This window comes from Anomaloglossus baeobatrachus, chromosome 1, assembly GCF_048569485.1.
Source record: "Anomaloglossus baeobatrachus isolate aAnoBae1 chromosome 1, aAnoBae1.hap1, whole genome shotgun sequence".
Taxonomy (NCBI): Eukaryota; Metazoa; Chordata; class Amphibia; order Anura; family Aromobatidae; genus Anomaloglossus; species Anomaloglossus baeobatrachus.
The window spans coordinates 435,594,018-435,621,947 of NC_134353.1; the positions used below are offsets into that span (position 1 = coordinate 435,594,018).

Below are 27,930 nucleotides of genomic sequence, written 5' to 3' on the forward strand. Positions count from 1 at the left end.
AAAATCTAGAGTTGCAATTCAAATAAGGTGTACAGTCTATCGTGGAAAACAGTTCCCGCTCTTGGCTGGAGACACGGAGTTTCCTGGTAATTGCAGGCAGCCGGGCACTTCTTCGCACACTTATCTGGGCTCCGCCCATGAAGACACGCCTCCTCTTTTCCCGTGCTTTTTTTTGCATATAAACGGTTCAACACCAAATTATCCGGATTAACACAGTTCTGTAGGCACAGTCCTTTTGCCTTCACTCTGCGGTCCAGCTCACCCCAAACCATCTCGATTGGGTTCAGATCTGGTGACTGTGGAGGCCAGGTCATCTGGCGTAGCACCCCATCACTCTCCTTCTTAGTCAAATAGCCCTTACACAGCCTGGAGGTGTGTTTGGGGCCATTGTCCTGTTGAAAAATAAATGATGGTCCAACTAAACGCTAACCGGATGGAATAGCACGCCACTGCAAGATGCTGTGGTAACCCCAACAGTATCACCAGCAAAGCACCCCCACACCATCACACCTCCTCCTCTATGCTGCACGGTGGGAACCAGGCATGTAGAGTCCATCCGTTCACCTTTTCTACAAAGACACGGTGGTTGGATCCAAAGATCTCAAATTTGGACTCATCAGACCAAAGCACAGATTTCCACTGGTCTAATGTCCATTCCTTGTGTTCTTTAGCCCAAACAAGTTTCTTCTGCTTGTTGCCTGTCCTTAGCAGTGGTTTCCTAGCAGCTATTTTACCATGAAGGCCTGCTGCACAAAGTATCCTCTTAATAGTTGTTCTAGAGATAAGAAGGTGTGTCCAAACTTTTGGTCTGTACTATATATATATATATATATATATATATATATACACACACACACACCATACACGGTTCCTTGCGAAAGTATTCGTCCCCCTTAAATTTTTCAACCCTATACCACATTTCGGGCTTCAAACATAAAGATAAAGAATGTAAATTTTGTGGTGAGGAATCAACAACAAGTGGGACATGATTGTGAAGGTGAACAATATTTATTGCTTATTTTAAATTTTTGTAAAAAATAAATAACTAAAAAGTGGGGCGTGCAATATTATTCGGCCCCTTTACTTTCAGTGCAGCAAACTCACTGCAGAAGTTCATTGAGTATCTCTGAATGATCCAATGTTGTCCTAAATGTCTGATGATGATACATATAATCAAACTGTGTGTAATGAAGACTCCGCATAAATGCCCCTGCTATGTGATAGTCTCAGTGTTCTGTTTAAAGCACAGAGAGCATCATGAAGACAAAGGAACACAACAGGCAGGTCCGTGATACTGTTGTGGAGAAGTTTAAAGCCGGATTTGGTTGCAAAAAGATTTCCAAAAGTTTAAACATCCCAAGAAGCACTGTACAAGCGATTATACCACTGCAAATCTACCAAGACCCATCCGTCCCTCAAAAATGACATGTTAAACAAAAAGAAGAAAGATCAGAGATGTGTGACACCCCTGGACTATAAGGTCGTCTCAGGGTATTGTACAATCTGCCCTCCCGTGCAATATCCACCTCCTTCTTGGTTATGGGTTCCCAACTAAATGGTGTTGCCTACAACAGCTAAAAAAAACCCTAGGTACACTCTGCACCACACCCACCAGACACACCAGTGGACGGCCTGAGTGGAATAGGGTCGCCCACTTGGGGGGTTGGTAAGGGGAGGTCAGGAGTGTCAAGAGTATCAGAAGAGAGAAAAGTAGTTTGGAAGTGAAGGAGAGAGGAGGTCAGGAGCCGGGCTCCTTGGAAGCTATATAGGTAGCAAACGGTACTCTGGGCCTAGAGGGCACGACGGTGTACGTGGACCCTAGGTCAGGGAGTAGCTTCAAGATCCACTCTCCACCTGCTCCAAATCGGGGTACTAGCGCAATGAGGGGGATAGGACTCTCCACTAAAACGGTCTAGAAAATCCAAAGCGTGAACCCTGAGAGCAAGCTCCCACAGTTAGCCATACTGGGGAGCGGGACCCGACTAGTTCCATACTACCGGGACCAACAGAGAAGTAAACTTAGTGCCAGGAGGAAGGTCACAGATCACCAAGCAGCACCATTGGGGACGGGAACCGAACTAGCTCCCCTCAGCGGTAGCGGTATACAGAACTTTGGTTTACCCAGTTGTCAGTGTCAGCTTACTGGACTGAGTGAGTACGAAAGTGACCCCCTTCGCACCCAACGGCACTTCCCCCTCATCATCACCGAGTCCCAGGGCATTCCCCCTACCCTTGGAGGGTTCTAACACCTGGCTGCCCCATTCCATCGCACCCGGGTACTCCCAACTGCAGCAGTGGAACTCCATATTACCACACACCACGGGTGGCATCACGAACTCTAAACACAATCCCTTGTAAATAATACCCCCTTCATTTGAGTGGCCGCACGACCCCCGGGTCCGGACAACCCTCAAGCCACAGCGGATCTGGATCCGAGCAGCCCGGCTGCTGGCACGGGGCACAGATGCAGCCAAGAGGCCTATGATCATTCTGGATGAACTGCAGAGATCTACAGCTGAGGAGGGAGAGTCTGTCCATAGGACAACAATCAGGCATACACTGCACAAATCTGGCCTTTATGGAAGAGTAGCAAGAAGAAAGCCATTTCTCAAAGATATCCATAAAAAGTGCTGTTTAAAGTTTGCCACAAGCCACCTGGGAGACACACCAAACATGTGGAAGAAGGTGCTCTGGTCAGATGAAACCAAAATCGAACTTTTTCGGCACACTGCCAAATGATATGTTTGGTGTAAAAGCAACACAGCTCATCACCCTTAACACACCATCTCCACTGTCAAACATGGTGGTGGCAGCATCATGGTTTGGGCCTGCTTTGCTTCAGCAGGGACAGGGGAGATGGTTAAAATTAATGGGAAGATGGATGGAGCCAAATACAGGACCATTCTTGAAGAAAACCTGTTGGAGTCTGCAAAACACTTGAGACTGGGACAAAGATTTGTCTTTCAACAAGACAATGATCCAAAACATAAAGCAATATCTAAAATAGAATGGTTCACAAATAAACGTATCCAGGTGTTAGAATGGCCAAGTCAAAGTCCAGACCTGAATCCAATCGAGAATCTGTGGAAAGAGCTGAAAACTGTTGTTCACAAACGCTCTCCATCCAACCTCACTGAGCTCGAGCTGTTTGCAAAGGAAGAATGGGCAAGAATTTCAGACTCTCGATGTGCAAAACTAATAGACACATACCTCAAGCGACTTGCAGCTGTAATCGCAGCAAAAGGTGGCGCTACAAAGAATTAAGTTAAAGGGGCCGAATAATATTGCACGCTCCAGTTTTCAGTTTTTTATTTTTTACAAAAATTTAAAATAAGCAATAAATATCGTTCACCTTCACAATTGTGTCCCACTTGTTGACTCTTCACTATAAAATTAAATTTTTATCTTTATTTTTGAAGCCTGAAATGTGGGAAAAGGTTGAAAAATTCAAGGGGGCCGAATACTTTCACAAGGCACTGTATACAGTATACTGTATATATTACTATGTAAATTCTTGGCTACAATAAAGATTTTTCTTGTTCGTCTCACTTGTTAGAAATTTCACATGTTTTGTGCAAAATCCATACGTGATAATTAAAAATAGAAGGTTTGTTATTTTGGGGGGGGGGGTTCAAATCAGGGCATAAGAAAACTAATTCTAGCTATTGCATTTGAAGAAAATTTCATAAGTCCAAATTTTGCATTCTTGTGATATTTTAAAAATATCAGTCTGAAAATTTTGATGGGCATTTGTATTCAGCCCTCCTTCCCCTCAATACTTTGTAGGACCACCTATAGCTGCAATTACTGCTGGAAGTCTTTTAGGGTATGTCTCTTCAAGCTATCCACATCTAGAGGCTGATTTTTGCCTATTCTTCTTTGCAAACAAGCTCTAGCTCAGTGAAATTGAATGGAGAGCAACTGTGAACAGCAATTTTCATGTCTTGCGAGATACAGTATATTCAATGTGATGTAGGTCAGGACTGAAGGACCGCTTTACACGCTACGACATCGCTAAAGGATGTTGTTGGGGTCACGGTATTTGTGAAACACATCCAGCCGCGTTAGTGATGTCATTGCGTGTGACACCTATTAGCGTTTTTGAATCGTCGCAAAAACGTTCAAAATCGCTAATCGGTGACATGCCCCCCTATTCTCAATTATCGTTGCTGCTGCATGTATGATATTGTTCGTCATTCCTGCAGCAGCACACATCGCTATGTGTGACACCGCAGGAACGAGGAACATCACCTTAGCTGCGTCTACCGGCAATGAGGAAGGAAGGAGGTGGGTGGGATGTTACGTCCTGCTCATCTCCGCCCCTCCTTTTCTATTGGGCGGCGGTTCAGTGACGCTACTGTGACGTCGCTATGACACTGAACGAACCACCCCATTAGAAAGGAGGCGGTTCACCGGTCACATCGACGTTGCAGAGCAGGTATGTGCATGTGACGCTGCCGTAGCGATAATGTTCGCTACGGCAGCGATCACCACATATCGGTCAAACGACGGGGGCAGGTGCTATCGCGCTCGACATCGCCAGCAAATGCTAGTGATGTCGCAGCGTGTAAAGCGGCCTTTAGATGAGACCATTCAAACACATGAATATGCTTTGATGTAAATCATTCCATTGTAGCTCTGGCAGTATGTTTAGTGTTGTTGTTCTGCTAAAATGTGTACATATGTTCCAATCTCAAGTATTTTGCAGCCTCTAAAAGGTTTTTATTCATTCATTTATTTGGGACACCATGCAGTTATATGGAGTACAGGGTCCAGGCTCAAGTTAGGGTCAAGTCCTATCCCAAACCAAACTATTTTTTAACCCCTTCATCCCTAGGCGTTTTCCCATTATTTTGTTTTTTTCTCTTTTTCTTTCGAGAGCCATAACTTTTTTTATCTTTCCATCAATATAGCCATATAAGGGCTTGTTTTTGTGGGATGTGTTGTACTTCTGAATGACTCCATTCATTCTGCCCCATATTGTAGCAGAAAACAGAAAAAAATTGCAAGTGCAGTGAAATTGCAAAAAAAAAAAAAGTTAAATTGCACAAATTTTTTTTGGGGGGGGGGGTTTATTCACTATTTTCAAAAACTGACCAGGCATTATGAAGCCCAATCAGTACAATTTTTAATTATACCATTTTTGTGTAGATGCGATGTTTTGATCTCATCCCCTGTTATTACATTTTAGTGCAATGTTGGGGCAACCAAGAAACCATAATTTTGGTGTTTGGAATTTTTATTCTAGCTATGCCGTGTACCAATCAGATTAATTGATTTTATTTTTTGATATATCGGGCATTTTCTGCACTCAGTGATAACAAATACAAATATGTGTATTTTTTTTATTGTTTTATTTTCAAAACAGAAAAGCGGGGTGATTTGAACTTTTTAGTTTTTTGGGGTTATTTATATTTTTAAAAACCTTTTTTTTACTTTTTTATTGATTTTACTAGTTTCTCTATGGAAGTTTATGGTACACTATCCGATCAGTTCTGCTGATATAGAGCAATGCTTTATTGATGCCAGCTCTGCCAGCATTCACAGGAAGTGGGTCATAGCATCGACAGGGGTCATCATCTGACCCTGCGCTTAGATGACAACCCATTGTTGCACTGTGATCGTATCACAGGGCCGCCGATCTGCAATCCCTGCCGAAGCACATTAAATCGCACTGTCAGTATGACAGAGCAATCTAAGGACTTAAAAGGCACTGATGTATCTCCTATTAGCCTCACATGTCTGTTGATTAGATAAGCAGACGTGTGGGAATTACTGCGGGTTTACCGCGGGTACCCACGGGAATGGGACAGACACGGCCAAGTATGTCCTTGGTTGTTAAGGGGAAGTCCGACTGGACCCACTGAACCCAAGGTCTTACTCAGTAAACATTTACCAGTTGAATCTGTGAATCAACTGATTCTTTTATGGTATGTGCACAATGTCATTTTGCCAAGTATTTAAAAAAGGAAGACGTTTTAAGAAACACCAACATTTTTTTTTCTGAAGAGTCTGTTTTCGTGTATTTTTGGACATATAACAAATGCCTTTCAATATTTTTGACCATTAACATGTTTTTTGGGGGTTGTGTTTCCTTTTTTTTTATTGGCAGTTTATTAAACTAAAAAAAAGGTCCCAGTATTTTTGCATCCAGTATAATAAAAAATGTACATTAATACATGTTTTCTATAAAAGGTTTTATAAAGAAGTAATTATTATATTGTAGTGCATTCCGTTATTTTTCAAATAATAAGATCAGACATAATTTTGTTTGACTTTTGATCTCCTTTTGTATCAAATTTTGTATTCCAGAGGACAGGTGGACTTTTTGGGCAAGAAGACAGTTTTCACACAGAACCTGTCAGCCCTTTGCACACAACTATCACCAGCCAGCGACCCCTACGTTTTTCTGAAGCTAGTGATGACCTAGAGTCACCTGTTTTTCTACCAGATCCTGCATTTTTCCCACCACCAAGGAGAAACCGCAACTCAAATAATAGCAAAATAGCAAGGCAAGTATTAGTGGTTGATAGTTTTTTTGTAAATAATACCTATCTTTTTTTTTTATTTAATAGAGCAAAAATAAGTCAAAAAGTAGCAATCATTAAAAAATGATATATCACTGAGAAATTACAGTATGTACTATTGATCAGTAGGTTTCTGGGATCTCAATACCCTAGCAAAACAGTCAAAACATTGCTATGTGAGCCAGCACACCACTTTACATGCAGCTTAAGAAGGAGAAAAGAAAAAAATCGCCTCATCTTGTAACATGTGACGAATTCTCTCAAACAAAAAACCACTTCAATCTGAAAGACCGTTGACCATCGATAATAGTAATACAAAAAAGAAAATTCTGAATTGGAAAAATATAGATAAAACCATGAATGCTTTATTCTATGTCTTTAAAAAGGATTAAACATCCATGACAAAAAGAGAAAAGATATTCTGACACTTTTCTGGCATTACAATATTTATTCCATGACTAATGCCAGAAATACATCAGAAAAACTATTCTCTTAGAGTGTTATTTTGAGCAATTGATGGGGATCTCAGGACATGGTCCCCACTAGAGTTGAGCGCAGTTCATGGTTCTCCAGTTCGCGGTTCGAGTGATTTTGGGGGCTGTTCTAGATCGAACTAGAACTCGAGCTTTTTGCTAAAGCTCGATAGTTCTAGTTACGTTCGAGAACGGTTCTAGCAGCAAAAAGCCAAGCTAATTACTAGCTGGCTTTCCGCTGTAATAGTGTAAGTCACTCTGACTCACACTACAGTGGTACCTTGCTTAACGAGAACAATCCGTTCTGGGATTGTGCTTGTTAAACAAGTTACTCGTTCAGCAAAGCAAGATTTCCCATAGGAAATCATTGCAATGCTGACGGTTCGTTCCACAACGGGTTAAATGTCCCATCCTGGTCCCCTATTCTGTCATTCCACACATGCACAAACACACACAAACACGTGCAAACACACACAAACTCACACAAACACACATGCACGCATGCACACGCACATATTACATGCTCACCTTACCTTCGCTCCATCGCCGGTCTCCTGGGACTTGCTGTTCACCAGTACGGGGCCGGGCCGTGTATCGCGTTTCCATAACGACGAGGCAGGAACTTCCCGGCTAAAGCGCTGACGTCAAGGCAGAGCTGCTTGCCTCTGATTGGCCAGCGCTCTGCCATTCAGCAGCGGTGACACGAAGTTCCACTATGTTATCTGCTCACCTTACCTTCCGTTCCATCGCCGGCCTCCTGGGTCTTGTAGTTCGCCGCGAGGACGTCGCGATGTACCCGGGAACTACAAGATCCATGAGACCGCCGGTGGAACGGAAGGTAAGGTGAGCATTATACTGTATGTGCGTGCATGCGTGTGTGTTTGAGTGTGTTTGTGCGTACATGTGTGTGCTTGTGTGGATTGCATGTGCGGGTCAGAGCGCGGTGGATGGACGAAACCGGAAGTGTGTGTGGTGAGAATTTCGCTCGTACAGCAAAGCTTTCTCATAAAGCGGGCTACAAATTTACAGAAAGCTTTTGCTTGTTAAGTGAAATTCTCGTTATGTGGGTTACGCGAGGTACCACTCGTTAAGCGAGGTACCACTGTATTATGAAATTTCAGCGTATAGTGTGCGGGAACAGCGCATTCAGATCACTGCTGCTGGGATAATGGCGACCGCCATTTTTTTTTTTTTCTCTTCTTCCTTCCCTCCCTAATCGCGCGTGTAGTGGGGCAGGCCAGCATGTCAGCCAATCCCAGGCACACACACAGCTAAGTGTACTTTTAGCCAGAGAAGCAACGGCATGTGTGATAGGATGTCCATGTCACATGTCCCTGCATTATAAAAACGGACATTTTCCTCCAGCACGCCATTATCTGCCTTCTGCGTCTGGGTGTAAGTCACCGCTGGCGCAGCTCCTGTCTCCGATACAGCTGTGTACGCTCTCCACACAGCGCTATACAGAATAGGGATAGAAGTTTCTTTCAACTCTTCTAAGGGCTAATAACAGCAGACTCAGAGCCATAGGTGACAGTCAGGTCCGTGGAAACAGATTTTAACAGCTACAGAAGATAACAGCGTCTGTGTAGCTAAGGTCAGGGACTTCCTCGCTGCATTTCCCCATTAGGAGGGATAGAAAGGGAGACTTCCTTTCCTGTACACTGACCCACAGCCCTGCTACTGTACCCTCCTGCCCTTTGCACACTCAAGCTCATTGTTACTAAGCCATTATACTAGCAAACACTGAGTAAACTTAGTGGCATCCTAAAAGTGGCTATTGGACTTCCATTAGTGTCCCACTGGTGCAAAGCTATTTGCAGCACCACTGCATTGCACACTCAAACTCATTGTTCCTAAGCCATTATACTAGCAAACACTGAGTAAACTTAGTGGCATCCTAAAAATGGCTGTTGGACTTCCATTAGTGTTCCACTAGTGCAAATCTATTTGCAGCACCTCTGCATTGCACACTCAAACTCATTGTTACTAAGCCATTATACTAGCAAACACTGAGTAAACTTAGTGGCATCCTAAAAATGGCTGTTGGACTTCCATTATTGTCCCACTGGTGCAAAGCTGTTTGCAGCACCACTGCTTTGCACACTCAAACTCATTGTTACTAAAGGCTACTTTACACACTGCGATATCGGTCCCGATATCGCTAGTGTGCGTACCCGCCCCCATCTGTTGCGCGACACGGGCATATCGCTGCCCGTGGCGCACAACATCGCCCAGACCCGTCACACATACTTACCTGTCCGGCGACGTCGCTGTGACCGGCGAACCGCCTCCTTTCTAAGGGGGCGGTCCGTGCGGCGTCACAGCGACGTCACTGAACCGCCGCCCAATCGCAGCGGAGGGGCGGAGATGAGCGGGACGTAACATCCCGCCCACCTCCTTCCTTCCGCATAGCGGCCGGGAGGCAGGTAGGGAGACGTTCCTCGCTCCTGCGGCGTCACACGCAGCGATGTGTGATGCCGCAGGAACGAGGAACAACCTCGTTACTGCTGAAGTAACGATAATTGGGAATGGACCCCCGTGTCGCCGATTAGCGATTTTTCACTGTTTTGCAACGATGCAAAATCGCTAATCGATGTCACACGCAACGGCATCGCTAATGCGGCCGGATGTGCGTCACGAATTCCGTGACCCCAACGACTCCGCATTAGCGATGTCGTAGCGTGTAAAGCCCGCTTAAGCCATTATACTAGCAAACACTAAGTAAACTTAGTGGCATCCTAAAAGTGGCTGTTCGACTTCCATTAGTGTCCCACTGGTGCAAAGCTATTTGCAGCACCACTGCATTGCACACTCAAACTCATTGTTACTAAGCCATTATACTAGCAAACACTGAGTAAACTTAGTGGCATCCTAAAAGTGGCTGTTGTACTCCATTTGTGCCCCACTGGTGCCAAGCTATTTCTAGCACCTCTGCATTACACCCTCCTGCTCATTTTTACTAAGCTATTATAATAGCAAACCCTGCTGAAACTTAGTGGCATCCTAAAAGTGGCTGTTGGATTTCCATTAGTGTCCCACTGGTGCAAAGCTATTTGCAGCACCACTGCATTGCACACTCAAACTCATTGTTCCTAAGCCATTATACTAGCAAACACTGAGTAAACTTAGTGGCATCCTAAAAATGGCTGTTGGACTTCCATTAGTGTCCCACTAGTGCAAATCTATTTGCAGCACCTCTGCATTGTACACTCAAACTCATTGTTACTAAGCCATTATACTAGCAAACACTGAGTAAACTTAGTGGCATCCTAAAAGTGGCTGTTGGACTTCCATTATTGTCCCACTGGTGCAAAGCTATTTGCAGCACTACTGCTTTGCACACTCAAACTCATTGTTACTAAGCCATTATACTAGCAAACACTGAGTAAACTTAGTGGCATCCTAAAAGTGGCTGTTGTACTCCATTTGTGCCCCACTGGTGCCAAGCTATTTCTAGCACCTCTGCATTACACCCTCCTGCTCATTTTTACTAAGCTATTATAATAGCAAACCCTGCTGAAACTTAGTGGCATCCTAAAAGTGGCTGTTGGATTTCCATTAGTGTCCCACTGGTGCAAAGCTATTTGCAGCACCACTGCATTACACACTCAAACTCATTGTTCCTAAGCCATTATACTAGCAAACACTGAGTAAACTTAGTGGCATCCTAAAAGTGGCTGTTGGATAGAGTTGAGCGCGGTTCGCGGTTCGAGGTTCTCCAGTTCGCGGCTCGAGTGATTTTGGGGGCTGTTCTAGATCGAACTAGAACTCGAGCTTTTTGCTAAAGCTCGATAATTCTAGATATGTTCGAGAACGGTTCTAGCAGCAAAAAGACCAGCTAATTCCTAGCTGGCTTACCGCTGTAATAGTGTAAGTCACTCTGTGACTCACACTATTATGAAATTTCAGTGTATAGTGTGCGGGAACAGCGCATTCAGATCACTGCTGTATGGATAATGGCGATTGCCATTTTTTTTTTTTCCTTGTCTTGCTTCCCTAAGCGCGCGCGTGTAGTGGGGCAGGCCAGCATGTCAGCCAATCCCAGACACACACACAGCTAAGTGGACTTTTAGCCAGAGAAGCAACGGCATGTGTGATAGGATGTCCATGTCACATGTCCCTGCATTATAAAACCGGACATTTTCCTCCAGCACGCCATTATCTGCCTTCTGCGTCCTTGGTGTCAGTCATCACTGGCGCAGCTCCTATCGCCGATACTGCTGTGTACGCTCTATACACAGCGATATACAGAATAGGGATAGCACTTTCTATCAGTCCTTTTAAGGGCTAATACCGGCAGGGTCAGAGCCATAGGTGACAGGTCCGTGAAAACAGAGTTTAACAGCTACACAAGATGACAGCGTCTGTGTAGCTAAGGTCAGGGATTTCCTCGCTGCATTTCCCCATTAGGAGGGATAGAAAGGCAGGCTTCCTTTCCTCTACCCAGAGACCCACAACCCTGCCACTGTACCCTCCTGCCCTTTGCACACTCAAACTCATTGTTACTAAGCCATTATACTAGCAAACACTGAGTGAACTTATTGGCATCCTAAACGTGGCTATTGGACTTCTGTATTGTCCCACTAGTGCCAAGCTATTTACAGCACCTCTGCATGACACCCTCCTGCTCTGTTTTTAAAAGCTATAATAATAGCAAAAACTGCTGCAACTTAGTGGCATACAAAAAGTGGCTGTTGTACTCCATTTGTGCCCCACAGGTGCCAAGCTATTTACAGCACCTCTGCATGACACCCTCCTGTTCTGTTTTTAAAAGATATAATAATAGCAAAAACTGCTGCAACTTAGTGGCATACAAAAAGTGGCTGTTGTACTCCATTTGTGCCCCACAGATGCCAAGCTATTTACAGCACCTCTGCATGACACCCTCCTGCTTTGTTTTTAAAAGATATAATAATAACAAAAACTGCTGCAACTTAGTGGCATACAAAAAGTGGCTGTTGTACTCCATTTGTGCCCCACAGGTGCCAAGCTATTTACAGCACCTCTGCATGACACCCTCCTGCTCTGTTTTTAAAAGCTATAATAATAGCAAAAACTGCTGCAACTTAGTGGCATACAAAAATTGCCTGTTGTACTCCATTTGTGCCCCACAGGTGCCAAGCTATTTACAGCACCTCTGCATGACACCCTCCTGCTCTGTTTTTAAAAGCTATAATAATAGCAAAAACTGCTGCAACTTAGTGGCATACAAAAAGTGGCTGTTGTACTCCATTTGTGCCCCACAGGTGCCAAGCTATTTACAGCACCTCTGCATGACACCCTCCTGCTCTGTTTTTAAAAGCTATAATAATAGCAAAAACTGCTGCAACTTAGTGGCATACAAAAAGTGTCTGTTGTACTCCATTTGTGCCCCACAGGTGCCAAGCTATTTACAGCACCTCTGCATGACACTTTCCTGCTCTGTTTTTAAAAGCTATAATAATAGCAAACACTGCTGCAACTTAGTGGCATACAAAAAGTGCCTGTTGGACTTCTGTATTGTCCCACTAGTGCAAAGATATTTGCAGCACCTCTGCCTGCATTGCACACTCAAACTCATTGTTACTTACTAAGACATTATAATACCAAAAATTGAGTAAACTTAGTGGCATACAAGAAGTGGCTGTTGTACTCCATTAGTGCCCCACTGGTGCAAATCTATGTGCAGCACCTCTGCATGACACCCTCCTGCTCTGTTTTTAATAAGCTATAATGATAGCAAAAAATACTGCCATTTAGTGGCATCATAGAACTGGCTGTTGTATTTCATTATTGTCCCACTGGTGCCAAGCTATTTCTAGCACCTGTGCAGGACACCCTCCTGCTCTGTTTTTAATAAGCTATAATGATAGCAAAAAATACTGCCATTTAGAGGCATCATAGAACTGGCTGTTGTATTTCATTATTGTCCCACTGGTGCCAAGCTATTTTTAGCACCTCTGCATGACACCCTCATGCACATTTTGCTACGCTAATTTTATAGCAAACTCAGGGAATTCATTGCTGCATTTGATAATTCAGAGGGATAGAAAGTGATGCTTCCTTTAGCTTTTCCTTCTGTTCATAGACAGCATCTCCAAGTCCACACCCGAAGAGCAATTTCTCCTCCACGTCTAAGTGTGGAGAGGCAGCTAGTGCACATGCGTGTGCCGATTTACCCCAGCTGCAGCCTAACTACAGTGTTTCGCCTAGTGAGTATGCTCAGCCTGACTGCCATTCCTGAGGCTAAGTCTTCATTTCGGGATACAGCGCATGCTCCCACACTTAGTGCAAAAAGCCTCTTTGCACAGGTACTTGCATTCCGTGCCGTGTCTAAGTCCTGTTTTGTGCCTAGACACCATGCTAAAGCTGATAGTCTTTTTTCAGAGACTGTATTTCATGCAACTGAGCATGCTCAGGCACTTACTGCATCAGAGACTAGGTCCGGTAATGAACTCTTTGGCCCTGCCCCTGATGTGGGGGGCCCATATAGACCACAGGGCATCAGGTGTCCTGACGATGTGGGTAGGCCACTCCCAAATGGCTTGCAGAGGCCCGCCCCTATGACTTGTCACCTCATTATTGATGGTCAGACGATAACTGGTGAGGTGTTTGTGTCGTGGCAGCCATGAGGTCATTATTGAAGTTTCGGTTCCAAATAGGATGCTAGTTATGCCACTCATGACGTGTCACTCTGCTTTTGTCTCCAGGAGGTGCATTGTGGTCCACCCTGGTTTGGGGCGGACCAAGGTTATAAAACGGGCTGGAGCCAACAAGGAGGTGCGCAGTCTTCTATTATGCTCCGAAAGAGCCCACCTCCATGTGTTGAACCCATTGCGGCTTTAGGCCAGAGGTAGGCAGGGATAGGGCGTCGATGCAGGCCGCCACCACAGTTGGTAACGCAGAACGGTTAAGACCAGCTCCTGTCCTACAAGTCCTGCTTGTGCAGCCCAGTGGCATTAACAGGCCTGCTGCTGCTGATGCGCCTGCTGTCCACAGGTGTGGCCCCAATGCACACGGTCAGCGTACTGAATGGCCCCTGTGATGTTAACAGGGAGTTCCTGGGCTGGGTGGGCGTGTGGACCCTGTGACGCTAACAGGGCTCCCAGTCTCCAGATCCGAGTGGCGTCTAACTCGGTTCAGGCAACTATTAGTTTCATAGCCACACAGATCTGTATCCTCCATCTAACCTTCCAGTTGCCAACCTCTCCTTTTCCATCTGGGAGCACGGTGGACATTGACTGCTGATGGGGATATATACCTTTCTCTTTCTTTTCTTATTAATTTTCGTTATATAGCGGTAACATACTATATACCACCTTATCCAAATCTGCCAGTCCCACCGTAACAGATGGTGTTTCTTCATCAAATGTTACTTTTGCTTAACCAACAAACCCACGGACAAAAACTTTTTTCCCCTTTCCAACACACCTGTTCCCCTTTCCACCAGCATCTGTCCTTTTTTAACTCATTTGGTATATGACCAAAAGTGCAACTCTGCAGGGACACCGTATTCAATGCCATCTCAGCACAGCAGCCAGCCCTCGGTCCCTCAGATGTGGACAAGTAAAACACCATTTCCTCCTATCCATGACAAAGCGTTTTAGATTCACTCTGTGCAGCACTGGTGTTTACTGGAAAAGCAGATCTAAGGCGGGCTTTGCACGTTGCAACATCGGTAACAATGTGTTACCGATGCTGCAGCGATAGTCCCGCCCCCGTCGCACGTTCGATATCTAGTGAAAGCTGCCGTAGCGATTATTATCGCTACGGCAGCTTTACACGCACATACCTGCCGTGCGACGTCCCTCTGGCCGGCGACCCGCATCCTTCCTTAGGGGGCGGGTCGTGTGGCGTCACAGTGACGTCACACGGCAGGCGGCCAATTGAAGCGGAGGGGCGGAGATGAGCAGGATGTAAACATCCCGCCCACCTCCATCCTTCTCATTACAGCCGGCGGCAGGTAAGTTGAAGTTCCTCGCTCCTGCGGCTTCACAAACAGCGATGTGTGCTGCCGCAGGACCGAGGAACAACATCGTACCTGTCGCTGCACCGGCATTATGGAAATGTCGGAGGCTGCAGCGATGATACGATAACGACGCTTTTGCATCGTATCAAAAAGGTTTTACACATTGCGATATCGACTGCGACGCCGGATGTGCGTTACTTTCGATTTGACCCCATCGACATCGCACGTGCAATATCGCAACGTGCAAAGCCGCCCTAAGAATCCGTACCACCTTCTGCAGATACTCCTGTATACGTGCGTCCCTTTCTATGGCAGGAATTATTTCGCCAAATTTTGTCTTGTACTGGGGATCTAACAGTGTGGCAACCCAGTAGTTAGCATTACTTCGAATTCGTACAATCCGAGGGTCATGTTGTAGGTAGTGCAGCAAGAAGGCGCTCATGTGTCTTGTGCATCCAGGAGGACCAAGTCCTTGGTGTGTTGGTGGCAGAGAGGTGAGAATCGTGCCTCCTTCCTCTGCCCTCTCCCCACAACCTCGTACAACCTAAATGTGAGCAAGCTCTCACTCATCTGCTGAGTCTTCCATGCCCATCGCCAGTTCGTCCTCCATTTCTTCATGGGCTCCTGCACCTTCCTCAACAATTTTTGCAGATACTATGCGCCCTTGTTAATCCCTCTCCCCCACCGTCCCTTGACTTCCGCCTAGGTGCCGCTCACCGTCTGGACCTTGTAGATCTTATTATCCCTTCTGCATATGACTCCTCCTGTACTTCCTCCCCTTCCTCTTGGACCAACACCTGACTCCGAATAATGCTTACAGTGTGCTCCATCTTGTAGATGACCAGAATTGTCACGCTGAGAATGGCATCGCCAGTGCTAAAGATCTTCATCGATATTTGTAAACTGTGTAGAAGGGTGCATAGGTCCTTGATCTGACACCACTCCAGCAGCATGATCTGCCCCACCTCTGGATCAAGTTAGCCCAGGGTATACGTCATACCGTATTTCAGCAGGGCTCTGCGGTGCTGCCACAGATGCTGCAACATGTGCAGATTCAAATTCCTGCGTGTCGGAACATCGCATTTCAGGCATTTAACCGCCAGACCCTAAGACTTCAGGAGCGATGAAAGTTGTTGAGCTGCTGGGTGCGAAGGATGAAAGTGAGCACATAGCAGCGTGCCCGCTGCACAAGGCCATGTAGGCCGGGATGGTATTTTAAAATTTGCTGGAGAATCAGATTCAACACGTGAGCCATACAAGGCACGTGTGTCACATTGCCCTGACGAAGGGCCGCAGACAGGTTTGCATCATTACCGCACACGGCTGTTAAGTCACCAACGTAGTCCACTCAATCAATTTGTACTCGGGTCGCCAGGTGACAACGTGTTCCTTTCGTGCATAGTGCTGATGATGGGAAAGGAGTCGATGCCAGCGGCGCAGGTTATGCTCACCCACTGGGCTACGTTACCTTGACAGATGCAGAACCACAGGCTGAATGTAGGTGGTGGGTATCTCACAGATGAAGTACCATCATTCAGCTACAACCAATGGGAATACACCGCACCCTTTTTTAGGCCCCTCCTGTCTGCAGACCACTGCCAGACAAAGCTATGAACCTCTTGTTACTGTTACCCCCAGCTCAGTTTTATGATTTTGTGTGCTTGTTACCTGTGACTACTTATCCTGCTTGCTGTTTATGTACCTCGTTGGCCGATCCGCATTTCACCTCTGCTTGTTTTCTGATTAAGTCCTGGCCATCCCATTCTGTTCCTCTTCCTCAATTAATGTTTTTACCCTGCATGACTACTATTCTCTGGAACTGCAGCCTTCTACAGGTATTGATCAACTTGGGCCCTGTGTAATTCCAAATCACTGTATAGGGGTTAAAGGGTTTCAGGGTTCTGGGTGTCCAGCTTGGTGAATGGCTTCCCTCTAGCCTATCCTTTACAGCCCATCTGAGTGTGTCGATCCAGGCAGGCATTACACCGTGCCCTCTGCAGAAGGCCATGTAGGCCGGGATAGTGTTTTAAAAATTGCTGGACAACCAGGTTCAACACGTGAGCCATACAAGGCACGTGTGTCACATTGCCCTGAAGAAGGGTCGCAGACTGGTTTGCATCATTGTCGCACCCGACCTTCCTTGGCTGCTGGTTGAGTGGAGACAACCATTGATGAAACTCGGTCTCACTCTCCAGAGCTAACTGTCCACAATTCCTCAGCGGTGTCTCACATTTCCCCTACATTTCAAAGTAAACATTTGACCGCCTGATGGCCTTGAGCTCTGCTGCCAGCATAGTAAGGAGGTGTGTGGGATTCCTTGGGCGCAGTTACAAGGAAGGGTGGACTGACCACACAGGGTTTGGGCCGAGGTGTAGGACCCACACGAGGTTGAGGAGGCAGAAGCAGTGGAGGAACTTGTACATACAGAGGAAGGATTGACACACAAGTCGTGGGGACGGCAAGACTTGTACAGCAAACCCTTCTCCATCTCTCACCATAGTTACCCAGTGCCCAGTCAGCAACATGTAACTCCCCTGTCCATGCTTACTGGTCCAAGTATCTGTGGTGAAATGCACCCTGTCACACACAGAGTTTCTCAAGGAATCGGTGAGGTTGTGTGCAACCTGCTGTGGTAGCGCGGGCATGCCTTTCTTGGAGAAGGAGTGACGACTGGCCATCGGCTCTTGGGGCACTGCAATGGGCATAAGGTCTCGAAAATCCTCGGTCTCAAAAGGGTGTAAAGGCAGCCTTTCTGTTGCCAACAAGTTGCAGATGATGAAACTCAACCTCTTAGTCATGTCATGCCCTTCGAAAATCATGTAAAACACAGGAGGGGACTCCAACCACAGTCTCCCTCGTTTCCACTAATTGGGCCACACACACCCCACTTGACTGGCATCACTTGATCCCCCTTTTCAAAATGAAAAAGATGCTTTGCATGAAGCACTCTCAAAAATACGCGTGCCTTTCACGTCCCCTGGATGACCCAGGGGAAGAAAAGTCCTCTGAGAGCCATGACTTGTTCATCTTGGTTCTTTTTTCAAAAGCGAGGGGACTCCAACCACAGTCTCCCTCATTTCCACTAATTGGGCCACACACACCCCACTTGACTGGCATTACTTGATCCCCCTTTTCAAAATGAAAAAGATGCTTTGCATGAAGCACTCTCAAAAATACGCGTGCCTTTCACGTCCCCTGGATGACCCAGGGGAAGAAAAGTCCTCTGAGAACCATGACTTGTTCATCTTGGTTCTTTTTTCAAAAGCGAGGGGACTCCAACCACAGTCTCCCTCGTTTCCACTAATTGGGCCACACACACCCCACTTGACTGGCATCAGTTGACCCCCCTTTTGAAAAAGAAAAAGATGCTTTGCATGAAGCACTCTCAAAAATACGCGTGCCTTTCGCCTCCCCTGGCTGACCCAGGGGAAGAAAAGTCCTCTGAGAGCCATGTCCACATTGTCAGTGGACAGACACGTGTGCTTATCTGCCAGCAGACCCCCAGCAGCACTGAAGACAGGTTCCGAGAGAACGCTGGCTGGAGGACACGACAAGATCCCCAAGGCGTACGTGGCAAGCTTAGTCAATTTATCCAGATTGGAAGCCTAAAATGAGCAGGGCTCAAGTTGCACAGTAATGGCATCGACGTTTCCTTGCATATACTGATATATCTGTGTGTCCTCCTCTTTTTCCTTGTCCAGCTCTTTTGTTTTCGCATGAGTATATGTCCTTCTCACTTTCCCATGTGTTTGTGTTGTGTTGTGAGTTGTTTGTCACCTTTTGGACACCTTTGAGGGTGTTTTCTAGGTGTTTATATGTGTTTGTGAATGCCTGCCATTGTTTCCTATGCAGTTCGAGTTCGGTTCGTCGAACGTTCGACGAACCGAACTCGAACGGGACCTCCGTTCAGCGAACCGAACTCGAGCCAAACCACGACCGGTTCGCTCATCTCTACTGTTGGACTTCCATTAGTGTCCCACTAGTGCAAATCTATTTGCAGCACCTCTGCATTGCACACTCAAACTCATTGTTACTAAGCCATTATACTAGCAAACACTGAGTAAACTTAGTGGCATCCTAAAAGTGGCTGTTGGACTTCCATTATTGTCCCACTGGTGCAAAGCTATTTGCAGCACCACTGCATTGCACACTCAAACTCATTGTTACTAAGCCATTATACTAGCAAACACTGAGTAAACTTAGTGGCATCCTAAAAGTGGCTGTTGGACTTCCATTAGTGTCCCACTGGTGCAAAGCTATTTGCAGCACCACTGCATTGCACACTCAAACTCATTGTTACTAAGCCATTATACTAGCAAACACTGAGTAAACTTAGTGGCATCCTAAAAGTGGCTGTTCGACTTCCATTAGTGTCCCACTAGTGCAAATCTATTTGCAGCACCTCTGCATTGCACACTCAAGCTCATTGTTACTAAGCCATTATACTAGCAAACACTGAGTAAACTTAGTGGCATCCTAAAAGTGGCTGTTGTACTCTATTTGTGCCCCACTGGTGCCAAGCTATTTCTAGCATCTCTGCATTACACCCTCCTGCTCTGTTTTTAATAAGCTATAATAATAGCAAAAAATGCTTCCAGTTAGTGGCATCCAAAAAGTGGCTGTTGTACTCCATTTGTGCCCCACTGGTGCCAAGCTATTTCTAGCACCTCTGCATTCAACCCTCATGCACATTTTGCTACGCTATTTTTATAGCAAACTCAGGGAATTCCTTGCTGCATTTCATCATTAGGAGGGATAGAAAGTGAGGCTTCCTTTACTGTCCTGGTACACACAGAACACGGCCACTGTACCCACCTGCCCACTTTTGCCATGCTATTTAATTTGCCCAAAGAGCTGACACTTTTTCTGCCATCCTAAAATTGTCTGGAATACTAAGTTATTGTTCCTTTGCTGCCAAGCAAGGTGCAACACATGTGCATTCTACACTCCTTTCCATTTGTGGAACGCAATAATTAACTGCTGGTTGTCCAGCCAATCTTTCACGAAGGTGCAGGCGTGGATATAATGATATAATGTTTCCTTCATCCAATGGTGGTTCTCTTGATGTCTGACAGCTCAACAATACCTTCTGTTTGCACTTAAAAACAAGTGACGACCTGCCAATCACACTCCCGCTTACGGTTAACGGGGTCGAAGTTCAGTGTAAAAAAGCATGTGTGACTGCTGTACCCACAGTCACAGAGGATGAAGAGCATTCCGATGCATGTGATGGGTCAGGCGGTGGTTGCAGAGCCCCACTAGGCCGCATTGTAGCACAGTGAAATTCCCTTTGCGACTTATGCTTCATTTTAAGTCTTGTATTTGGTGGGATCCACAGTATGCAGCAAAACCACGCAACATGAAAAGCACTGTTTGTAGTTGGGTTCATAAATGATTGTTTCACTTTCACAAAACAAACAATAAGAACCATGCATTAAATTGAAATAGAACAATCTATTCAGTCGCCTACTGCTTGCTAAGCCTCTGCGTAGCAGCAATAATTGTGTGTTTGTGTGTGTGTGTGCGAAGACAACTTACTAGTGGCGCATCACAAGAGCTTCCCAGTTATCTACCTAAACATAGACAAAACACATTACCCCCCCTGAATACCCTTGTTAGCTGAAGCCTCACAGATAAGGCAGATGATAACAGTGTGAATGCAAACCACACAGCTCTGCAACACAGTCATGTAAATCTTGAAAAGCAACATTCAATGCAAACATGTGTCGCTATCCCTCTATGATTTAAACTGTACGTGACAATTTGACAGTACAAAGGCAGCAAGTGTGATTGTCTATATAGTCGTCCTACCCAGAACAGATATGTGTTTTCATAAGAAAACAAAGTGTTGCGTGCACGCATTACTGTCTGGGCACAGCCTACCGTACCCGGGTACTGTGATGTCCAGTTTCCATAAATACAGACTTTACGCTTCTATCATGGTTAACAGTATAGACAGCACCGGAAGAATGTTGGTCTGTGGCACAGGATGCTGCTCACTGGCGTTACGGTACTCCTCACCAAACTCCAAATGACTCCCCACACGAAGTGTTTCCGCGGTTGCTCCTTCCTGTGTGCCGATTTACCCCAGCCGCCGCCTAACTCCAGTGTTTCGCCAACTGAGTATGCTCTGCCTGACTGTGTCATTCCTGAGGCAAAGTCTTAATTTTGGGCTACAGCGCATGCTCGATTGGACTGTGCCTGAGTCATTCTGCGACCTGCGGCTCAACACACTTACACAGGGCCCTGGGGCTTGACTCACTCTCGGGAGGCCACTAAAACTAACTGCACCCAACATCAGCCCCAGGTGTCCCCTTACACTGCAGTGGCGGTCCCCACTGACCGCAATACCGACAGTGGCGTCACGAAAATACATATAAAGAAGCAACCTGTGACCAGACTCTTCCTCCACGTGGAGTCCCTGAAGGCAATGCACCAACACAACACCTGTGGGGCTTCACACTGACTGAGAAAAGCCTCTTTGCACAGGTACTTGCACTCCGTGCCGGGTCTAAGTCCTGTGTTGTGCCTAGACAGCATGCTGAAGCAGATAGTCTTTTTTTCAGAAACTGTATTTCATGCTACTGAGCATGCTCAGGCACTTACTGCATCAGAGGCTAGGTCGGGTAATTAACTCTTTGGCCCTGCCCCTTATGTCCTTATGATGCCCATATAGACCACAGGGCATCAGGTGTCCTGACAATTTGGCCAGGCCACTCCCAACAGGCTTGCAGAGGCCCACCCCTATGACTTGTCACCTCATTGTTGTTGATCAGACGATGACTGTTGAGGTGTTTTGGTTGTGGCAGCCATGAGGTCATCATTCAAGTGGCGGTTCAATACAGGACGCTAGTTATGCCACTCATGACGTGTCACTCTGCTTTTGTCTCCAGGAGGTGCATTGTGGTCCACCCTGGTTTGGGGCGGACCCAGGTTATAAAAGGGGCTGGAGCCAACAAGAAGGTGCCCAGTCTTCTATTATGCTCCGAAAGAGCACACCTCCATGTGTTGAACCCATTGCGGCTTTAGGCCAGAAGTAGGCAGGGATAGGTCATCGATGCAGGCCGCCACCACAGTTGGTAACGCAGAACGTTTAAGAACAGCTCCTGTCCTACCAGTCCTGCTAATGCAGCCCAGTGGCATAAACAGGCCTGATGCTGCTGATGCGCCTGCTGTCCACAGGTGTGTCCCCTACGCACACGGACAGCATAACCAATGGCCCCTGTGTTGTTAACAGGGAGTTCCGGGGCTGGGTGGTCGTGTGGACCCTGTCACGCTAACAGGGCTCCCAGTCTCCAGATCCGAGTGGCGTCTAACTCGGTTCAGGCTACTATTTGTTTGAGAGTCAACCTGCTCTGTATCCTCCACCTAACATTCCAGTTGCCAACCTCTCCTTTTCCATCTGTGAGCACGGTGGACACCGAATGGCGATTGGGATATCTACCTTTCTCTTTCTTTTCTTCTTAATATTTTTTATATAGCGGTAACATAGTATATACCACCTTATCCAAATCTGCCAGTCCCACTATACCAGATGTTGTTTCTTCAGCAAATGTTAATGTTGCTTAACCACCAAACCCACAGACACAAACTTTTTTAGCCTTTCCAACACACTTGTTCCCCTTTCCACCAGCATCTGTCCTTTTTCAACTCAGTTTGTATATGACCAAAAATGCAACTCTGCAGAGACAACGTACTCAACGCCGTCTCAGCACAGCAGCCAGCCCTCGGTCCCTCAGATGTGGACAAGTAAGACCATTTCCTCCTATCGATGAAAAAGTGTTGAGATTCACTCTGTGCACCACTGGTGTTTAGTGGAAAAGCAGATGTAAGATTGCGTAACACCTTCTGCTGATACTCCTGCATACGTGCGTCCCTTTCTATGGCAGGAGTTATTTCACAAAATTTTGTGTTGTACTGGGGATCTAACAGTGTGGCAACCCAGTAGTCAGCATGACTTGGAATTCGTACAATCCGAGGGTCATGTTGTAGGTAGTGCAGCAAGAAGGCGCTCATGTGTCTTGAGCATCCAGGAGGACCAAGTCCTTGGTGTGTTGGTGGCGGAGAGGTGAGAATCGTGCCTCCTTCCTCTGCCCTCTCCCCACAACCTCGCACAACCAAAATGTGAGCAAGCTCTCACTAATCTGCTGAGTCTTCCATGCCCATCGCCAGTTCGTCCTCCATTTCTTCCTGGGTTCCTGCACCTTCCTCAACTGTTTTGCTGATACTATGCGCCCTTAATAATTCCTCTCCCCCACCGTACCATGACTGCTCCCAAGGTGCCGCTGACCGTCTGGACCTTGTAGATCTTGTTATCCCTTCTGCATATGACTCCTCCAGTACTTCCTCCCTTCCTCTTGGACCAACACCTGACTCCGAATAATGCTTACAGTGTTCTCCATCATGTAGATGACCAAAATTGTCACGCTGAGAATGTCATTGCCAGTTTTAAACATCTGCGTCGACATTTGTAAACTGTGTAGAATGGTGCATATGTCCTTGATCTGACACCACTCCAGCAGCGTGATCTGCACCACCTCTCGATCAAGTTAGCCCAGGGTATACATCATAACGTATTTCAGCTGGGCTCTGCGGTGCTGCCACAGACGCTGCAACATGTGCAGGTTCAAATTCCTGCGTGTCGGAACATCGCATTTCGGACGTTTAACCGCCAGACCTTAAGACTTCAGGAGCGATGAAAGTTGTTGAGCTACTGAGTGCGAACGATGGAAGTGAGCACATAGCGAGCGTGCCCGCTGTACAAGGCCATGTAGGCCGGGATGTTGTTTTAAAAATTGCTGTAGAATCAGATTAAACACGTGTGTCACATTGGCCTGACGAAGGCACGCTGCCATGTTTGCATCATAGCCGCACACGGCTTTTAAATCACCACCATAGTCCGCTACGTCAATTTGTACTCCTGTCGCAAGGTGACAACGTGTTCCTTTCGTGCATAGGGCTGATGATGAGAGAGGAGTCGACGCCAGCGGCGCAGGTGGACGCAGGTTATGCTCACCCACTGGGCTGCGTTACCTTGACATATGCAGAACCAATGGCTGAATGCAGGTGGTGGGTATCTCACAGATGAAGTACCATCATTCAGCTACAACCAATGGAAAGACACAACACCCTTTTTTAGGCCCCTCCTGTCTGAAGACCACTGCCAGACATAGCTATGAACCTCTGGTTACTGTTACCCCCAGTTTAGTTTTATGAGTTTGTGTGCTTGTTACCTGACTACTTTTCCTGCTTGCTGTACCTCGTTGGCCGATTTGCATTTCACCTCTGCTTGTTTTCTGATTAAGTCCTGTCCCTCCCATTCTGTTCCTCTTCCTCAATTAATGTTTTGACCCTGCATGACTACTATTCTCTGGAACTGCAGTCTTCCACAGGTATTGATCAACTTGGGCCCTGTGTCATTCAAAATCATTGTATAGGGGTTAAAGGGTTTCAGGGTTCTGGGGGTCCAGCTTGGTGAGTGGTTTCCCTCTAGCTTATCCTTTACAGCCCGTCTGAGTGTGTCGATCCAGGCAGGCGTTACACCGTGCCCTCGACAGAAGGACATGTAGGCCGGGATAGTGTTTTAAAAATTGCTGGAGATTCGGATTCAACACGTGAGCCATACAAGGCACGTGTGTCACATTGCCCTGAAGAAGGGCCGCAGACTGTTTAGCATCATTGTCGCACCCGGCATTCCCTGGCTGCTGGTTGAGTGGAGACAACTATTGATGAAACTTGGTCTCACTCTACAGAGCTAACCGTCCACAACTCCTCAGCGGTGTCTCACATTTCCCCTACATTTCAAAGTAAACATTTGACCGCCTTATGGCCTTGAGCACTGCTGCCAGCATAGTAAGGAGGTGTGTGGAATTCCTTGGGCGCAGTTACAAGGAAGGGTGGACTGACCACACAGGGTTTGGGCTGAGGTGCAGGAACAACATGAGGTTGATGAGGCAGAAGCAGTGGAGGAACTTGTACATACAGAGGAAGGATTGAAACACACAACTCGTGGGGACGGAAAGACTTGTACAGCAGACACTTCTCCATCCATCACCATAGTTACCCAGTGCCCAGTCAGCGACATGTAACGCCCCTGTCCATGCTTACTGTTCCAAGTATCTGTGGTGAAATGCACCCTGTCACACACAGAGTTTCTCAAGGAAGCGGTGATGTTGTGTGCGACCTGCTGTGTTAGCGCGGGCACCCCTTTCTTGGAGAAGGAGTGGCAAATGGCCATTGGCTCTTGGGGCACTGCAATGGGCATAAGGTCTCGAAAATCCTCGGTGACAAGGCAGCCTTTCTGTAGCCAACAAGTTTGAGATGCTGAAACTAAACCTCTTAGGCATGTCATGCCCTTCGAAAATCATGTAAAAAACAGCGAGGGGACTCCAACTACAGTCTCCCTCGTTTCCACTAATTGGGCCACACACACACCACTTGACTGTCATCAGTTGATCCCCCTTTTCAAAATGAAAAAGATGCTTTGCATGAAGCACTCTCAAAAATACGCGTGCCTTTCGCCTCCCCTGGATGACCCAGGGGAAGAAAAGTCCTCTGAGAGCCATGACTTGTTCATCTTGGTTCTTTTAGAAACACAGCGAGGGGACTCAAACCACAGTCTCCCTTGTTTCCACTAATTGGGCCACACACACCCCACTTGACTGGCAGTTAATTCCCCTTTTCAAAATGAAAAAGATGCTTTGCATGAAGCACTCTCAAAAATACGCGTGCCTTTCGCCTCCCCTGGATGACCCAGGGGAAGAAAAGTCCTCTGAGAGCCATGACTTGATCATTTTGGTTCTTTTAGAAACACAGCGAGGGGACTCCAAAGACAGTCTCACTCGTTTCCACTAATTGTGCCACACACACCCCACTTGACTGGCATCAGTTGATCCCCCTTTTCAAAATGAAAAAGATGCTTTGCAAGAAGCACTCTCAAAAATACGCGTGCCTTTCGCCTCCCCTGGATGACCCAGGGGAAGAAAAGTCCTCTGAGAGCCATGTCCACATCGTCAGTGGACAGACGCGTGTGCTTATCTGTCAGCAGACCCCCAGCAGCACTGAAGACAGGTTCCGAGAGAACGCTGGCTGCAGGACACGACAAGATCCCCAAGGAGTACGTGGCGAGCTCAGGCAATTTATCCAGATTGGAAGCCTAAAATGAGCAAGGCTCAAGTTGCACAATAATGGCATCGATGTTGCCTTGCATATACTCATATATCTGTGTCTCGTCCTCTTTTTCCTCGTTAGGCTATGTGCGCACAGTGCGTTTTTCGCGGTGTTTTTGCGCGTTTTTCGGGTGGGTTTTTGGCCTCAAAACTGCATGACTTTGCTTCCCCAGCAAAGTCTATGAGTTTTCATTTTTGCTGTCCGCACACAACTTTTTTTTAAGCTGCGTTTTTGAGCTTGAAAAAAAAATGGACACGTCAATTCTTTCTTGCGTTTTTCTGCGTTTTCCCCCATGCAATGCATTGGAAAAACGCAGCAAAATGCAGAGATCAAAAATGCAGCAAAACGCAGCCAATAACGCACCAAATCGCGGTAAAAACGCATGCGTTTTTTGACGCGTTTTTTTCGAAGCGGGTGCGTTTTTGTGCGTTTTTAGTGGCCAAAAACGCACAAAAACGCAGCGTCAAAAAAACGCAGCGTGTGCACATAGCCTATTGCTGTTTTGTTTTCGCATGAGAATTTGTTCTTGTCACTTTCCCATGTGTTTGTGTTGTGTTGTGAGTTGTTTGTCACCTTTTGGACACCTTTGAGGGTGTTTTCTAGGTGTTTTTATGTGTTTGTGATTGCCTCCCATTGTTTCCTATACGGTTCGAGTGTTTCGCCGAACTCGAACGAGACTTCCGTTCGGCGAACCGAACTCGAGCCGAACCACGACCGGTTCGCTCATCTCTAGTCCCCACTCAACATCCCCTTTTTCGTATGCATTTATGTTTTTTGGGGTTGTTTTTTTATAATATTAACATTGATTCTCATTTTTTAGTGAAATTGAACTTAACCTTACTACTTCAAATGCTGCAAAATCACAGCAGAAAGAAGAGCAGTGGAACTCTGTCAGTACCAGCAGTCAAGAGGTAACAAATTACTAAAGAGAAAAGCCTGTTGATACTAAATGTAATAGCCTGGAAAGCTCAGCCAACTCAAGAAGACATATTATGGCATATACAGTGATATAAGCTTCAAGGGGTATTACCATGTTATAAAATAGTTTTAGTTAAACAGCAAGAACATAAGCAAGTTTGCAATTAACTTACTTGTTTTGTCTGCTATAGTTCTCCTGCAATTAGAGCTTTTTGTACAGCTTGTTGCTAAGGAGATAAACCACCAGAGACTAGCCAGTATACTGTAGCTATATTCCAGGCTGAGGCGTCAACTCATGAGATACCAGCCACCTTTCTCCATACCACAGATTTTCTATACAGCAGTTAGCTGCTCACCTCTCTCACTTATCAACTCCCGTTTTTTAACAGTACTGTGAATTCACAATTTTTTACACTTTTACTCCCAACTTTCCATTAACAGTTTCTAAAGTGGTTCAACTAATCACAGCTCTCACTTTCCTCAAGCCGTTTGTATGTTCATAGACTATGTTATCCCTATATGTAAATATAGTGATAACAGACTTTATAACAATCAATAGCAGGCTGTTAATAAATGTGTAACAGGAGCATGCTACTCACCTAAATGTACTTTGTACAAAATTAATGCCATGCTTCAGAAATATCAGTTGTTACTGCAGGATGTGCATAGATTTTTACCCTATTCAGATGCATTATATACACTCTGCAATATTATAATTGCAACACCAAGAAGAAAATGTCATGGTATTATGGAAATCACAGGAAGGATAGTAATATTAATGATATGCAATTAATGAAAAAATGAAAACAAACTTTTACAAAAATCTTTATTTAGTCAGTATAGTGTTAAAGTACTGCTGATACAACATTAAACCAAGAGTACTTTTCAGGGCTAT

At 46.0% G+C, this 27,930-nt stretch overlaps 1 protein-coding gene across 2 annotated transcripts in view; it reads left to right on the top strand.

Annotated features, from left to right (window-relative positions):
• Positions 1 to 27,930, top strand: part of CACNA1S (calcium voltage-gated channel subunit alpha1 S) — a 2,360,423-nt gene that overhangs the window by 2,302,340 nt on the left and 30,153 nt on the right. Inside the window, exons 40-41 of one of the 2 annotated variants that reach the window (XM_075352638.1) lie at positions 6,313 to 6,512; positions 26,938 to 27,028. In XM_075352638.1, the coding sequence (XP_075208753.1) occupies positions 6,313 to 6,512; positions 26,938 to 27,028 (291 nt within the window). The remainder of the gene's footprint in view (positions 1 to 6,312; positions 6,513 to 26,937; positions 27,029 to 27,930) is intronic. The other variant, XM_075352639.1, reaches the window with a different exon arrangement.